Here is a 16232-nt window from a genome sequence, read left to right as displayed (position 1 = left end):
AGTATAGATCATTCCGACCCGTTCCATTTGGAGCTTCCAACTACAAAAGTATCATCAAATAATAAAAACATCATATTAATTATTGTTAAATATTATTTTTGGCAAATTATATATACTCCCTCGAGGTTTGGCTAAATTACAAATACCTCCTGAAGTTTGAGAAATTATAAATTCCTCCTTGAATGTTATATTTGCATAACAAATTAGGAGGTAATTTGTTATGAAATTTAAACCTCAAAGAATAAATTGTTATGGAAATACAAACCTTAAAAGGCGGGATATAATTTCTGAAATCTCAAGGAATATCTATAATTTAACCAAATCTCAAGGGAGAAATATGTAATTCACCCTACCATTTTACTTCACATTTAATAATAAAAAAAAGATCGATCTCTTCACAGCGTACGTGTCACTCGCCCATTGGCCAAGAAGAATTCTCCCCGAAACCAGTCTCTTGGTAGTTTCTCTGCAATTGGCACAACGCCCAAGTAATCCCTCTCTCTCTCTCTCTCTCTCCGTCCCTCCGTCTTTCTCTCTCTCATGGCCACCGCAATTGCTTTCATCACGACGACCACTACCACTCTGACGAAGCTCTCTCCCTCTGCGCTCTCTCACTGTGGCTCGAACTCGAATCGCTCAAACTCGCTTCTATCTCTCTTCACGAACCCTAATTTCAACACCAAATTCTCATCACTCAAGACCAAAACCCTGCATGTCAATGCGTCCTCTACCATCGGTCTGTATTCAATTCTCTCTCTCTCTCTCTCTCTGTCTATATATATATATATAGATATATGCAAATGAGATAGACATTGTTTTGAGCCTGTTTTTTGAGTTTGTACATGTGATTGTATGAACTTCTTACTTGCATTGTGGGTTTCCCTACTGAAATTTGAACTGGTGATGCATAAGCTTGTTCCAGTGATCCTTATTAGGCTAAATTTCACTTTTGTTTTTAAATATGCTCTCAATTTGGTCATCAACATTTCAATTGTATCAAACCCCAACGCTTAAGGCTTACCACCCAAGTGTTTGCAGGTTTGAAATCCAATGACAAACATCCCAAACCTTGGGGCCACATCAGGTTTACCCGGTCATTAACTTAACTGCTGGTCCTAGGATTTAGTCGAGTTGCTTGTAAGCTAAACCGGATACCCAGTTATATATATATATATATATATAAAATAAAAAATAAAAAATAAAAATAAAAAATTCAATTGTATCAAATCCCAAGGGGGGTTGGCCGAGAGGTAAAAACTTGATGATAAGATTCAAAGTCTCGAGTTCAAGTCACTCAAGGGGCCGCTGGAAGTTTACCCGGTCATTAACTTCATGCCCTTGGAATGTTGGTACCAAAATGATACAATTTCGCATAGTTTAGGGACTAAAAGTGTAATTCGCCCTATATGTACATATTTATATCTGAAAATTTTGTGTTATTAATATGTTTTCTTTCTTCCATTTTTGGCTTGATCAATTTTCAATTATTTATGTTTGGATGCTGAAGGTGCAGCAAATGAAGCACTCAATGCTTCCTCTCCTGGTTTGGTCGGAGCCAATGATTTGCTGATTGTTGGACCAGGTGTTCTCGGGCGGTTAGTAGCTGAAAAATGGCAGGAGGTATAATTCGGGTGATTATACTATCTGAATTATCTGTGTATATGGGCATGACTCTGGTCTAATCCTTTTGCATCTTCATGTTCCTTATCTGTAGTTGGTTGTTGGTATCCGAGCTTTTTGGATATGCTTCTTGATGTATAAATTTGAGTAGATGTTAAACTTTTTTTTTTTGAACTAGTTTTAATGGGTTGTGTTCAATTATGTCTCTTTTGTTGTGGGCAGGATCATCCAGGGTCTCAGATTTTTGGGCAGACAGCGACTACAGATCACCATGATGAGTTGATCAAAATTGGGATCAATCCATCATTGAAGGGAACAAAAGCAACTCATAGGTTTCCATATGTGGTTTTCTGTGCTCCTCCATCCCGAACCCTGGACTATCCTGGTGACGTCAGGTATGCATGAGGATTGTGACCTCTCAAATTTCATTATAGATAACTTCTATTCTACCGTTGTGATTCCATTGAACAGGCATGCTTCTGTTACCTTCTTTTAGTAGGAATTACTAGTGCACCTTTGTAATGAATGACTGGTGCTTGAATTACATTCACTCTGAACCATACATTCTTGTTTGACAAATAGGTTAAGACAAAAGGAAGCACAAACTGTTTTGAGAAACCAATCAAATTTCAGAGATCACTTGAAGGGAAACAAACTCATGAAATGAGAAGAAAGTTACGAGTGGAAAATTGTGCCACACCAGGATCTTTAAACCTCTCTTTCAGCAAAACATTCGGGTCAATTACGACCTGTTCCTCCCAAAGCTTCATGTCTTCTTAGTTTGGAATTTTTATGTAGAAAACATCCAGATCTCGATGATAGATATTCTAACTTTACGTTAAACACCCATAGTTTAATTTGATGGTTCTGGACTGGACTATTTCTCCAACTCTTTTGATTAAATTGGAGAACTAATCCAACCTGGATGTGTCCACTGCAGCAATAGACAATCATTTGTCCTTTTGGTAATTGGAAACAAAAGAGAGAATTGTTGTTTGGCCTTCTGGTTTCATTATGTAGATCAGAAATGTGTGGACAGGAATAATAGAACTTAAGCACGTCGTTAGTGTCATTTGCTCATTGGTGATCCAGGTGGATTACAAGGTTAAAGTAGTATTTGGAAATGAATAGAATACAAAGTAGGAAATGGGTGTCTATTTTAAAGACACATGCTAACATTTGGTTATTATGCTTATTTGCATGTATATCCAATCCTCAAAGAGGAATGAAGATGTTACTGTGTAAGCGATGTAGATCATGGGAAATTAAAACTTACTGTCATTTGCTGATACTGTCACTGCAATCAGGTCAAAAAATATGGTGTTGATGTTTAGATTTTTATTCGCAGCAACTCGTTTTACTTTTTTTTTCTTCTTTTTTGGCATTCAATTTGTTCAACCTGAGTTTACATTTCTACTCTTTTGATCTAACAAAGTAAGACAACGATTTTAAACTTATGTTGCTGGTTTGGATTGTCTTAACAACAACCAGGGAAGCTGCATCAAGCTGGAGTGGGGAAGGTTCTTTTGTATTTACTTCAAGCTCTGCGCCATATGATTGCAGTGACAATGGACCATGTGATGAGGTGTTACATCTAACACAACTCATTGTTTCTTGCTGGTGACAGTTTTGTTCTTCTTACTTTGTCAGAGACCTTTCCCTGCAGAATTTGAGATCTGTGCACATCATCTGAATTTATTCTGGCAATTTTCTAACTAGATTCCAAACCTATTTTTCTTTTTGTTCTTGTGAGGTTTTTATAATTCTATTATCTTGGGAATGATGGTGAATCCCAGTTAAAAAAGTGAAAACGCTTGCTTGTGTACAATGTTCTTGTTACTTCCTTTTTCACCTATTAAAGGTCTTCTCCACTCTAGTTTGGTTGGTGCAGAATCATAGTGATGGGTAATCCATTGGGCTGTAAGCTTCTAACAATTTGAGAGTTTACCCATGGGTTTTTTGTTATCTTTAATTTATATTTCTGCTTATTAGTAATTTGGAACAACAATTTATTAATTTTGTACCTGGTCTAGTTCATGAGAATCATTCTTTGTGATAATTATTACAGGACTTGTAATTTGCCAAACTTTGGAAATGTTGAATACATTGTCTTTTGTCTGGTGTCACGGAATTTTAACATACATTCTTCTGCATGGCTATACAGGATAATCCATCAGTACCAATTGGGAGGAACCCTAGGACAGATGTCCTTTTGAAAGCAGAAAAAATAGTGCTGGAGTATGGAGGTTGTGTTCTTAGATTGGCAGGACTTTACATATCCTTTATGAAAATGTGAGCCATGAGATACATATATGTGTTGATGAAACTTTGAGGATCCATCATATGAATCAGTATGTCATATACACACATGCCCACCCATGTTAGCACGTGCACCCCCCTTAACTATTAAAACAAAGCAGACAGAGGTGCACATATGTACTGGTTGAAGAAAGGAATTGTTGATGCTCGTCCAGATCACATTCTCAATCTTATACACTATGAGGTTGAGTATTTACCTTTGCGTATTTGTTTATCCTCTTGTATGAATTACTTGAGCAGTCTGTCCAATACGCTTTATGCTATCATGCTTTGTTTCAGATGTTATTTCTGTGTCTTTCTTCTATACAATTTTTTTTTTTTGATACTTGGGTGTTCGGGCCAGCTTATGCGCACCTCAACTAAATCCCGGGGCCCTGAAGTTAACGACCGGGCAAACCTCCAGTAAGGTTTGAGATGTTTGGCCTTCATGAGTTTCAAATCTGCGATCTTTTGGGTGGTATTGGTTGCTTTCTTCACCCATTAAGCCAAACCCCTTGGGGTTTCTTTCTTCTATACATTTTCATGGATTCCAAAATTATGCTATGTGTTTTCAATTGTGTTTTTCACATTGATATATTAAATTTGGTGTCACACTTATTTAATTTGGCCTGGCTTGTGTATTTCCACAAAAGGATGCAGCTTCCCTCTTGGTAGCAATCTTGAAGAAGAAACCTCAGGGCCAGATTTTTCTGGGATGTGACAATCATCCTTTATCCAGGTTTAATTTTTTCTTATTTCTTTGGATATTAGTTTGCATGTTGAACTTTAGTGACTCCTCTGTCAATGGTTCTACATGAATTTGTACTACAATTACCAGCATCATTTGTCATCAATCTGATGAATAATTTTTCTTACTTGGTGAATTGATTTGCAGGCAGGAAGTAATGGACCTGGTCAATAAGAGTGGAAAGTACAGTCAGAAGTTTGAGGGTTTTGCAGGTTAGATCCTTATGTAGTGTTTTATTCACTGGGGTGAAGGTCATGTACCAGTGTCTGACACATGTTGGACACCGACATGGACACGTGTCCCATTTAAATTTTTTTTATACTAGAATAGCATATCCAAAGTTGATGAATCTGATAAGAATAAATATTCGACATAGAATAAATATAATGTTAAAAAATATGACATATAATAAATATATAAAATTATAAGTTTTGCACATGCCCCCATGTGTCGTGTTTGGCATTTTTTTAAAATTTGGATGCATGTCCATGTCGTGTCATGTGTCCACTTCTATATCCATGCTTCTTAGGTTGAACCAATGACAATTGAACTGTCTGTACGGGTTGAGCACGTATATGTAAAAACAACTCTTACATTGGTAAAAGATTAAACCTTTTATAATGTGTTTAACATGTAGCTGGTCCTACTTCTCATGCTCAATGTAAAAGAAACCTACAGCATTATGGACTGTAATGTAACCATTTGATTATTTTGCAGGCACTAATGATCCTTTGGGCAAGAAACTGAACAATGAGAAAACTCGTAAGGAACTTGGGTGGAAGCCAAAATACCCGAGCTTTGCTCAATTCCTTGGAGTATCTGAATAACTGCTCCTTCAATTTTTTTAGATCAAATTGAGTTCATGTGAAAGGGTAAAGCTTTTTAGAGATCCAATTGCGAAAAGTTGAACCTGCTCACGGATTTGTGTTGATGATAAAAATTCTTGGTGCTCATTTTGATTCATTCTGAATTACACTCACAGATTGGAACATGTGCACAGTCTCTTTGATGGAATGCGATTGAGGTGATCATCGACTCCGGCTGATTCTTGTCTTTGTCATACAACTGGATGATACATATTTGCTTTTGGTTGCAGTTACTCTGGAGCAGAGAATCTTAACCTTGGTTTGTGAGTAGAACCATAAGAGCAAGGGATGTGATTGGACTTTGGAGGTGTAAATTCATTTGTATGAAATTACAGTCTCATGCTCACTGTGATTATATGTTTTGCATCTCGTCTTTGTAATTCTTGGTTAATGGTGAGAAAATTGAGGATGTGAACTTTCTCCTTTTACTTCCAATGAAGATTGGTCTTGTTTGGATGTGATTGTATGAAGTATAGTCTGGTTTTAGCTATTGTTTGGTTGATTGTGGGGAATATGCCTTGTGGAATGCAAATATATAGTGATAAAAATAGACAACAAAAGAATCTAGTGCCATTCGATAGGTTGCAAGACATGACGAAAAGATATGGGATCTTTTGTCAAATCTTTTTTACCTTTATGACTTCAAACACTTTCAAATTGTCAACCGTACAACCATTCTCTGAGATTTTCATAAGATTGTTCGGTTAGAAATGCAGTAAGACAGAAGAACAAAGAGATTAGTGACAAATGATCTTTGTTTAGTGAAAAGGATTAAAAAGTACAATTTTGTCATAGACACGTAAAAAGTGTACAAAAGATACAAAATGTGCCCGCGCACCTTGATGAGTGGACAGATCAATGAGTAGTTGATGAGTTACTGCTTATGAGTGGACACATCAATGAGCAGTTGATGAGTTACTGCTTAGAATAGTTGCAGCATGTGCTAAACTAACTACTTGATGAGTTAAATTACAGATCAATGAGGGCAGCCAAACATATTAATTGTCACCTATTTTTGTGATCTACTGATGGATCTCATCACTGGCTCATTAATTGTCACTTATTATTAAGTTCGATTGCCAAGCTTAAAAATAAAACAAACCCATAATCACTTTGAATTACTAGTTGATTTAATTATCAAGTGAAAGAAGCCATCTGATGTTAGGGTTTGGGACTTTTTCTTGTTTATTTATCAATAGTATCACTCATTGTTTTCACTTTTAACAGTACTAGTCACGGGATAGATAAAGTTGACTTAGTTTATCTTGATTAACTAGATGAGAGATAAAAATCGATTTTATTCATTTTTTTTTTATAAGGTTTCATTGATAGGGAGCACTATATGCACGTGCTACTATCCTGTTTCAAGACTACTACTACATAATTTTTTAATTTAAATTAGTGTGACATCATTAATACTTATATTCACAAACTAATATAAGAATTGCTCTCTTGAAATATAACAAGCAATTTTTATGTTTTTCTTCTATAAATTATTGACTTAAATAGAGGATCAAAATTTCTTAACATTGTGTTTGGTTGAGAGATTTGAGAAGAGATTAAAAAAAAAAAAATGTGTGAAATTAGGTGAAATATAAATATATTTTATTTATATTTTACCTATTCTTTTTTTTTTTTTTTCAAACCTTTTAACCAAATACATGGTAAGTAAAATTATAAAAGACCATAAAAGTCAAGACGAATATTCAAAGAAATCACATGCCTATTCAATGGAAGCTCCCAATTCCACCAAACAATGAATAAGTCAAAAGTGGTTTGTTAACCAAAAGACACCAACCACAAATTTATTATTATGAACCTTCTCAAATATTACATTTTGGGCCATTCACACATATTAAATCTTGAATACTTTGTAATTATTCATAAATCATAGATATCAGTTAAATTTAAAAGACATTTATAAAAGTTAAATTTAAGGGGTTGTTTGAGATGTCTTAAATAAGTGTACTATTTGACTTTTTGGACTAAAAAATTGAGAAAAAAAATATGGTTATTTGGGTTAATTTTTTGACTTTTTATGAAAAAATACATATTAAAAAATTGTATAAATTAGTATGTAAAGGAAAATTAGAATTGTGAGTTGTGTAGCCGTACTTTTTGACTTTTGATAAATAGTGATAACTTTTTAACTTTTTAAATAACTTTTTAACTTTTTGAACACATGTCAAACTTAGTCTAAGATGTCTGAGCTTACAATTCACTCTAAACTTGATCTTTTTATTGGTTAAGTTACCTGTGTGGATCACCAAGAATAAACAAAAGTACCACAATTCAATTACCTTATTAAAAAATGTTTAAACTCTCAAAATATCACCATCTTGAGACGATGGTTATAATCAGCTTTTATCAATTATTGATTTGTTTAGAAGTCAGCTAACTAAAAACTTGACCCCTAAATTTGGAGTAATGTTTTGGAGGTCTCTCTTACTCTTTCTTTATATACCATATCATTCATTCTATCATCACCCATAACTTGAAGAGAAACAAGTAAAACAAAAAAGCTTGAAGAAGTGGTGAGTTTGGCCATGGGGAAGCTCTGTTGCTCTGAATCTGATGATGATGGTTTTTTAGATCTCAAGGGAGTTCTAGTTCTGATTGTTCTTGCCATTGTCATCTTCATCATCTGCAGCCCACCTCCGAGGCGTCGACCTGTCTTTATATACCGCTGCTGTTGACAGAATTTGTCCCTGCAAACTCTCTGTTGGTTGTATTTTCGTTTTTTTTTTTTGTTTGCACTTCCATTTTTCGCATAACAATGAAATATTCAAAAAAAAAAAAAAACCAACAAACAGTGGTATTTCTTTGCATCTTCTTCAGTTTGATTAATAATTGACTGAGAATTACCCATTTTTTGCATTTGTAGAATCAAAACTTTGAGAAATGTTGTGAGGTGATCTGTGTACTTAGTGAAGGGTGCTTTGATTTTTTGTTCTTCCTATACTGTAACAGTGCACTGAATTGTATGTGGGATGCAAAGTATCTTCCAAGAGAAAGAATACAGTCTTGACAACTACATCCATCCTTCACACTTCTATATGAGAATTTTACTTGTTTATAGAATAACTGTTATTTTCCAGATTGTGTAAGTCCAATGAGCCTTATATGTTTTTGGGTTTAGAATAAGTATTTAGGCCATAAGGCCGGACTAAACTTGAGTTGTGAATCATTTGTATTTGTTTGTTAGCTTAATTTTGTGACCAGTGGTTGACCCTTTATGACTTGCATATTTATGCTTTAGAATTTATTTACCTTTACAAATATCACGGTTGGGGTTAACAGACTAATTAATATATATAATTAATGTGGCATACTATACGATGTTAGTCACTAATATCAAATTCACATTCTTTTTTATTGAAATTTGTGTAATTGAAATGTCTTTAAGATACTAATATCAATTTCACATTCTTGAAATAATTGAATGATAAAATTAAAAATTTAAATTATTAAAAACAAAAATGAAATAAAGAAAAATAAAAGAGGAGAAGTGGTAAAACTATACAATATTTGTAATGTTTTCTGTTTTTTTTTTTTTTTTTTTTAATCTTTTGCATTTGGACTCTACTTTCAGCTGTCTCAACAGCCGTGAAACACCACCACACTCTTCCATCAACTCACATTTTGATCGATTCATTACTTTCTTTTTTCATGGGATGTTCCTAATTTTTACCACAACCCATTTTATCTAGGGCAAATTACATATACACCCCTCGAGGTTTGGCTAAATTACAAATGCCCCCCTGAGGTTTGAGAAATTACGAATTCCCCCTGAATGCTATATTTGCATAAGAAATTAGGGGGTAATTTGTTATGAAATATAAACCTCAGGGGGCAAATTGTTATAAAAATACAAACCTCAAGGGGCGGGATGTAATTTCCGAAACCTCAGGGGTGTATCTGTAATTTAGCCAAACCTCGAGGGGTGTATATGTAATTTGCCCTTTTATCTAACTACTGTCTTCTTGAACTCGAGATGTCCATTTGTGTACCCTTCAATCGATTCACACTCCAATTACCAAAGGGTCAAAGCTTCACGATACCTCTTTCTTGTCATTCCATCAATCAAATTCAGGTACACTCACTCTCTCCTCTAAATTTGTCAAAACCCTGTAAATTTAGCAGAGAAAGACTCAAACCCATCTCAGTTTCAACCACCCAAACTGTTAAAACCCCCAAATTTTCATTCAGAGACAAAAACCCTAAAGAAATTAATGTATTTGTTGTGGGTTCAACCGGGTGTATTGGAAATTTTGTAGTTAAAGAGTTAGTTAGCAGAGAAAGACTCAAACCTATCACAGCCTCAACCACAGAGACTGTTGAAACCCCCAAAACTTCAGTCAGAAACAAAAACCCTAAAGATATTAACGTTTTGGTTGTGGGTTCAACTGGGTATATTGGAAATTTTGTTGTTAAAGAGTTAGTTAAAAAAGGGTTTAATGTTGTAGCCATTGCCAGGGAAAGGAGTGGTGTTGGGGCTAGAAATAGCAAAGAAGATACCTTAGAACAGTTAAAAGGGGCAAATGTGTGCTTTTCAGATGTGACCCAATTGGATTGTTTAGAAAAAAGTGTTGAGAATTTAGGGTTTCCAATTGATGTTGTTGTGTCCTGCCTTGCTAGTCGAACCGGTGGACCGTGGTGTCAAAGATTCATGGAAGATTGATTATGAGGCAACAAAGAACAATCTTGTTGTTGGTAGGAACCATGGGGCTTCGCATTTTGTTTTGCTATCTGCAATTTGTGTACAAAAGCCCCTTCTCGAATTTCAGCGTGCAAAGCTGAAATTCGAGGCTGAATTGATGAGAGAAGCCGAGGAAGATGACGGGTTTACTTACAGCATTGTGAGGCCAACGGCATTTTTCAAGAGTCTGGTTGGACAGATAGAAATGTTGAAAAATGGGAAGCCTTATGTTGTGTTTGGGGATGGGAATTTGTGTGCTTCAAAGCCGATTAGTGAGCCTGATTTGGCTTTATTTATTGTGGATTGCATGTTGAGTGAGGATAAGATTAACAGGGTTTTGCCCATTGGTGGGCCGGGGAAGGCGTTGACGCCATTTGATAAGGGGGAGATGCTGTTTAGAATTCTAGGAAAAAAGCCCAAATTTTTTAGAGTGCCAATGCAAATAATGGATTTGGTTATCGGTGTTCTTGATTTTCTTGTTAGAATATTTCCTTCTATGGAAGATGTTGCTGAGTTTGCGAAAATCGGGAGGTATTATGCTGCTGAGAGCATGTTGGTTTTGGATCCTGAGACCGGAGATTACAGTGCTGAGAAAACACCGAGTTATGGGAAGGACACATTGGAAGAATACTTTGAGAGGGTGATCAGGAATTATAGGTTGTAAAAGTTTGTGAATTTGAATATTCGATTGAATATACCAGTTTTGTCCCACAGTGTGTTTAAGGTATGCAGTTCTTTTCTCTTGCAAATGATTGGTCTTTGGAAAAGTTTGCAACATTCAAAACAAATTTATATTGGGAATGCCTAGTCATTCTTCAATATTATGCTCATATATGTTTGTGCCCCTTTTGGTGAACTTGTGCTGTAAATTGAAGAATGCCTATATTGGTATCTTATTTATTTATTTTTAATAGCAACAAGGTAATTTTATTTATAATTAAAAGAGAAAATATGAAAGAGGGTGGAGGACAGGAAGTTAAAAAAAAAAAAAAAAAATTACAAACCATACACAACCCTCCAATCAACACTAATCAAAAAGAAAGGAATCCCATAAAAGGAGAAGAAACTGAAGTCCAAAAGGAAGATAAATAACAAATAGTATCCCATATTCCCCTCTAGATCCTCGAATATATCTTCAAAAAATCTTGCATTGCTTTTAAAATAAATCTCCTAAAATATAGCAAAGTGACACATTCCCAAGAAAAATTGAGCTTTCTTATTGGCATCGAATCCTCTATAATTGTCTAATTTATATTATCTTGATTTTGTGATCTCCTAATAGCTATTTTCACTGGAATGCCTCTTGGTTGATTGTGCTTGTGATGCAGGCTTTATAGTGATTTAGGTTACTTTCTCTGGTCTAGACAAAGGAGGAATTCAAATGTTCTTCTTGAATAACACAAATTACTAAATTGATTTAGGTCAACTCATAGTATGATCAGAGCAAACCATATGAATTTATTCTATTGGCTATTAGAATTAGGAGTGGCCCTGATTGACGGTTGCTAGATTGAATTTAAAACTATGGGTGGACATTGTGATGTTACCCCCAAACTGGAGAATCTAGTCCGAGCACTAGATAGTGCCATGTAAGCATTTTTAAGAATCAAAAGTCCATATTTAACCATCACATAAAAATCCAAATTTGAACTCAACCAAAAAGTTCAACCCAATATCGGATGGATCAATGGATTTTATGTGTGGGTAAACAAATTTAGGCCTTTGATTTATAAAAAGAAAAATGCTGACATGGCACCATCTGGTGCTTGGGACTGGACTGGAGAGAAGCCATTCTCTTACTACATATCCCTTTTTTGAATTGACGTCTATAACCAGTGTCACAAGTAGACAACAACTGCACATATGATAGGATTAGGGTGATATTCGATAGGCCTGTCAAGTGCATATTCTTGCCAGCTGAACGTTATTATCAGAAAACAGAAGCCAACACCACCCATTTCCCTTCTTTTCAATAATCAGTTTGTTGAACTTACATGATATTTTTACCTCATAAGAAGTAAGTATAAGCTGCACAAAGTATCTGGCACAAATTTTCAAAATAAATATATATAAGCAATCCTATGCGTTGCACCAAACAGGGCCAATGACTTGTATTTCACAAAATCACACGCAACATGCAATTAGAGCCAACAAATATACCCCTGTAGTTCAACTATGTATCAGAACACTGACAATTTTCACATAAATACACATACAAATTTTTGCTAACCACAGCACAATCAAACTTTCACACACACACAAGTGAAACAACACTAGGTCTTGTTTGCACCAAACAACTTAGCAGAGCATGCCTGTTTCTGGGACTCGGATTTCCGTCCTGACACCAGAGACTCTACTTGGGGATCTTTTTGGAGAGAGAATAAGCAGAGAGTATGATGAGCAGTGCTAGGATGATGGAAGCGAAAAGCGAGACTGCAACGGAAGCTCCTATGTGTCGACAGAACTTGTCATAGACATTGCATATCTTGGTCCATTGTAGGTGAGAGTTACCTTTTAATCCGAGGTATGCCACTGCCCCTGCAGCTCCTGTTGCCGCAGCTACAATACCCAACATGAGCTGCACCATGGGCAATGTATTATGGGCCAATTTGAGACCGTTATCAAATATAATCTATGAAGAACAGACACCTCTCTGAACGTCATGTACTGTTGTCTGACACATGTCAAATGCGGACATTGACATGCACCAGACATGCTCCAAACAAGTGTCGGACATGTTGGAGGAATTGTTCTCTTTTGTTTACAATCGAACAAGCTTGGGAAGACTTGGACACTTGAAACACATTGAAGATATGTTGTGTCCCTTTTTTTTTTCTTTTTCTTTTTGTCCGGAGTAGTATTTGACAGAGAATAAATATATAATCTTCAAAGATAAGATGAATAAATCAAAATTATATTTTTGTTCAAGAATGAAAGCTTATTGGAGCTGCCCATTATTTTTTTTTGCACAAATGCCCAAGTGTCGTGTCCAATTTTGTAAAAATTTACATGTTTACGAGTCTGTATTGTGTACGTGTCATATTACATGTTTGTGTTCATGTCCATGTGTTTTATAATATAATCATAGAGAGCAAGTACTCAAAAAGGGTTTCAAGAGTTTACCACATCGAAAATTATAAAATGGAACGAGAGCTTTGATGAGCAACGTGGCTTGAGGAGTCCAAAGACGGATAGCAGAGAAGTGATAATGCTGTATAGCCCAGCAACTGAGAGTGCAGCTACAAAGTATCTGCATCACATGTATAGATGTTCATTTAGACTCGGATTTTCTTGACAAAGTCTTTCGTGTAACATGTACACCTATCTATCAGTTACAGCACATATGGGTCTTGTGAGCCTTGCAAATACTTTCTCAGGTTTCTATAGCGAAATTGATTGTAAGTTTGTCAATTCCAATAAACAGAGGGGGTGTTTGTTTGGGAAGATTAGAGTATGGGATACGACTTTATTATGTGATAGTCCGAAATTTGGTTCAAAAATGAATAAAGCTTTGGACCCCCAGTGGGGGTACTGGGGTCCCTTCCCATTGGTCCAAAAAAACAATTTTTTTTTTTTTTTTTTTGAGTTTCCAGCCACCCCCAGGCCGACACGTGGCACTGGGGGTCACTGGGGGTCACCCCAACTGGGGGTCTGTAGCATTACTGGTTCAAAAATATAAGTTGGACTAATAATCCAACCGGACTATCAATCCCTTATTTGTGGAATTATTGTATATCATGGGGGGTGGGATAATTCTTTTTCCGGGTTGGAAAGTTAAAATGACATTTTTAGCCCTCAATTTTTTATTTATATTATTTTTAATTATACTTAGTAAAGTAAAATAAAATTTAAAAATCTCAACTAAAAATTAAATTAAATTAAATTAAATTAAGAGTCTAATAGAATATAATCCCCCTTTAAAACTTCAATTTATTCAATCCAAAATAAAATTAAAAGTTCAATTTATTTAAAAGTTCAAATTAAAATAGAATTAAAAAATTTTAACTAAAAATTAAAATAAATTTATATAATTTGTATTGATGTTCTATTTATTTAATTTTTTTATAAGTTTTAGTAAAAAAATTAAATAACATAAGATACACATCGGATTCAATAGAATAGTCTAATCGAAACATCTAATTTCATGACTAAACAAATATATGATTCAATAGAATAGTTCAATCAAATAGTCTGAGGATAATGTATCCCAAGATTAACAGTCTGGTAGATTACAATCTTCTCATATTTAGTCCGTCTAAACAAACACACCAAGAAAGGACAATTTTTATTATTAATTTTTTTTTGAAGATTATCTGCAGGTGAATATTTTAATCACTATCATGTAAGGCAACTAATTGGATTTTTTCAAAACAAGCTTTAAAAAATTACTCAAAAAGCTGTTAAAAAATGGGGTGAGCTAGATTCTTTTCGACTGTGGTCTAAATTATTCAAATTCAAGTTACAAGAATAAATTTTAAAAAAATAAATAAATTTACTTTAAAAAGTTACAATATAAAAAAATATAAAGATGTTCTTTATACATAGAAGCTTGAATTCTCAGCAAGTTCCAGTTTAAAACATAAATCAGTACCACAAAAAATATTCTTTCTTAATAGTAGTTTGGTTTAGCTCAAAACTGTTTTCTTACTTCTTGTTTTTTTGTATTATTTTGCTTTTAGTGAAATTTTTTCATAGTTTAACTTCTTCTCTTTATATATATGTATATATATAGTTAGATGTAATTCAATAGTAAAATATATGTAAAACAATTTCTGTTTTATATTTCTTCACATCTACTCTCTTTTAGGTGTAGCTAGATTAGGTGAATTTAAAAAGTAATAAAATTAGTTAAAATGTGAAGTTTAAAAAAATGACTAAAAACAAAACAAAAAAAAAAGAAGTAAGAAATCAAAAAATAATTTTCAAAAATTAAATCAAACAACTTTATGTTTTCTAAATCCATAAAAGCAATATCTATCATATAAGTGCAGTAGTGTTTGCATATAAACAACTTACATGAAGGCTGGTGAGTGATTGAATTTTGCCGGGGGAGAAGTCGGTTGCGTTTGCTTACTAGTGACCATTACCACCACTGCTGTCACTGTCGCCGCAAACAACAAAAACCTTAGAACCACATCACCCACCACCAAGTATTTAGGGACGGCAGGCGGAGGGATGTTTTCTGGCGGCGGGGCAGATTTTTCCGAAGCTTCCGGTGGCGGAGCAACCTTTTCCTTGGATGCCATGGTGGCTAAAATTGTGTTTAAGTGGTAAGTTGGTGTGTAATAGTAATACTAATAGTAGTAGTAGTAGTTGGATATATAGTGGGGGTACGCATATGAGAAATGAGAATTATATATAGAAAAACAGAGAGAAATGTTTTTTGGGGTGAGCCGGCTAGAGATTAGTTGGAGTTTCCTACACGTTAAGCCCAATTGACTTGAGATTAATTTAATTTGAAGGTTTCTTGCTTACAAAGTTATTTAAAGGGAGTAATTATTCAGTAATTTTGAAATGTCATTTGGTATTATTTATGTGGTATTTTAAAGGGTTGTTTGAGATGTTTTAAATAAGTGTACTTTTTGACTTTTTATAAAATATAAGTTGGGTTTGAAATGATGTGGTAGAGAGGTGATATGACTTAAATAAGATGATGTGACTTAAATAAGATAGTGACTTTTTGACTTTTTCAAAATATGTCAAATCAAGCCTAAATCAATCAAAAATTTTGAAAGTGAAATATGTTGAATCACTTTTATTAGGTAGTTAAGCGAAAAAAAAAGTAACTCAATTAATATGTGTTTTAGTTTTTTATTGACCAAAAATGTTAGATAAATAAATACTGCATGGTACTCTAGAAATATCTAACCATTTTTTTTTAGGCGTCTAGACTACTCTGGGCTAAACAATTGCTAGATAAATTTCTAACACCTAAAAATTTTGAACACTGATAACGACTCAAGATCCAATTTTGATATTATATTTAAAGTTTTTTTTGACA

The 16232-nt window shown here is 34.4% G+C and overlaps 3 protein-coding genes across 11 annotated transcripts; 2 read left to right on the top strand and 1 right to left on the bottom strand.

Moving 5' to 3' along the window:
• Positions 1–404: 404 nt before the first annotated feature.
• On the top strand, positions 405–5988 carry LOC114312352 (uncharacterized). Of its 9 annotated transcripts, none has more exons than XR_014336879.1 (11): positions 405–736; positions 1508–1620; positions 1843–2015; positions 3112–3205; positions 3785–3896; positions 4035–4123; positions 4572–4657; positions 4814–4878; positions 5384–5538; positions 5649–5690; positions 5763–5988. XR_014336879.1 is itself a non-coding variant. In XM_082881600.1 (10 exons), the coding sequence occupies exons 1-9, from the start codon at positions 541–543 to the stop codon at positions 5491–5493; spliced, it is 1038 nt and encodes a 345-aa protein (XP_082737726.1). In that variant the 5' UTR covers positions 405–540; the 3' UTR covers positions 5494–5538; positions 5649–5988. The 9 variants fall into 9 exon arrangements, 5 of the variants coding, with proteins under 5 accessions (XP_082737726.1, XP_082737725.1, XP_082737728.1 ...); XR_014336881.1 differs by adding an exon at positions 4283–4346 and having other exon boundaries at positions 5384–5690; XR_014336878.1 differs by having other exon boundaries at positions 5384–5690.
• Positions 5989–9497: 3509 nt separating this feature from the next.
• LOC114312326 (divinyl chlorophyllide a 8-vinyl-reductase, chloroplastic) lies at positions 9498–11075 on the top strand. The gene is given in 2 exon segments (XM_028258564.2): positions 9498–10186; positions 10188–11075. Coding segments are annotated over 2 exon segments (1368 nt in total). The 5' UTR covers positions 9498–9526; the 3' UTR covers positions 10896–11075.
• A 1242-nt stretch (positions 11076–12317) lies between these two features.
• On the bottom strand, positions 12318–16041 carry LOC114312327 (CASP-like protein 1). Its single transcript, XM_028258565.2, has 3 exons — positions 15248–16041; positions 13355–13481; positions 12318–12809 (listed from the first exon to the last, which is right to left on the bottom strand). Exons 1-3 carry the CDS (start codon positions 15475–15477, stop codon positions 12585–12587), a joined length of 582 nt encoding a protein of 193 aa, XP_028114366.2. The 5' UTR covers positions 15478–16041; the 3' UTR covers positions 12318–12584.
• Between the last annotated feature and the right edge of the window lie 191 nt (positions 16042–16232).

This window comes from Camellia sinensis, chromosome 7, assembly GCF_055761805.1.
Source record: "Camellia sinensis isolate YWXY chromosome 7, ASM5576180v1, whole genome shotgun sequence".
Lineage (NCBI taxonomy): Eukaryota > Viridiplantae > Streptophyta > Magnoliopsida > Ericales > Theaceae > Camellia > Camellia sinensis.
This window is presented reverse-complemented; position numbering and strand designations above follow the sequence as displayed.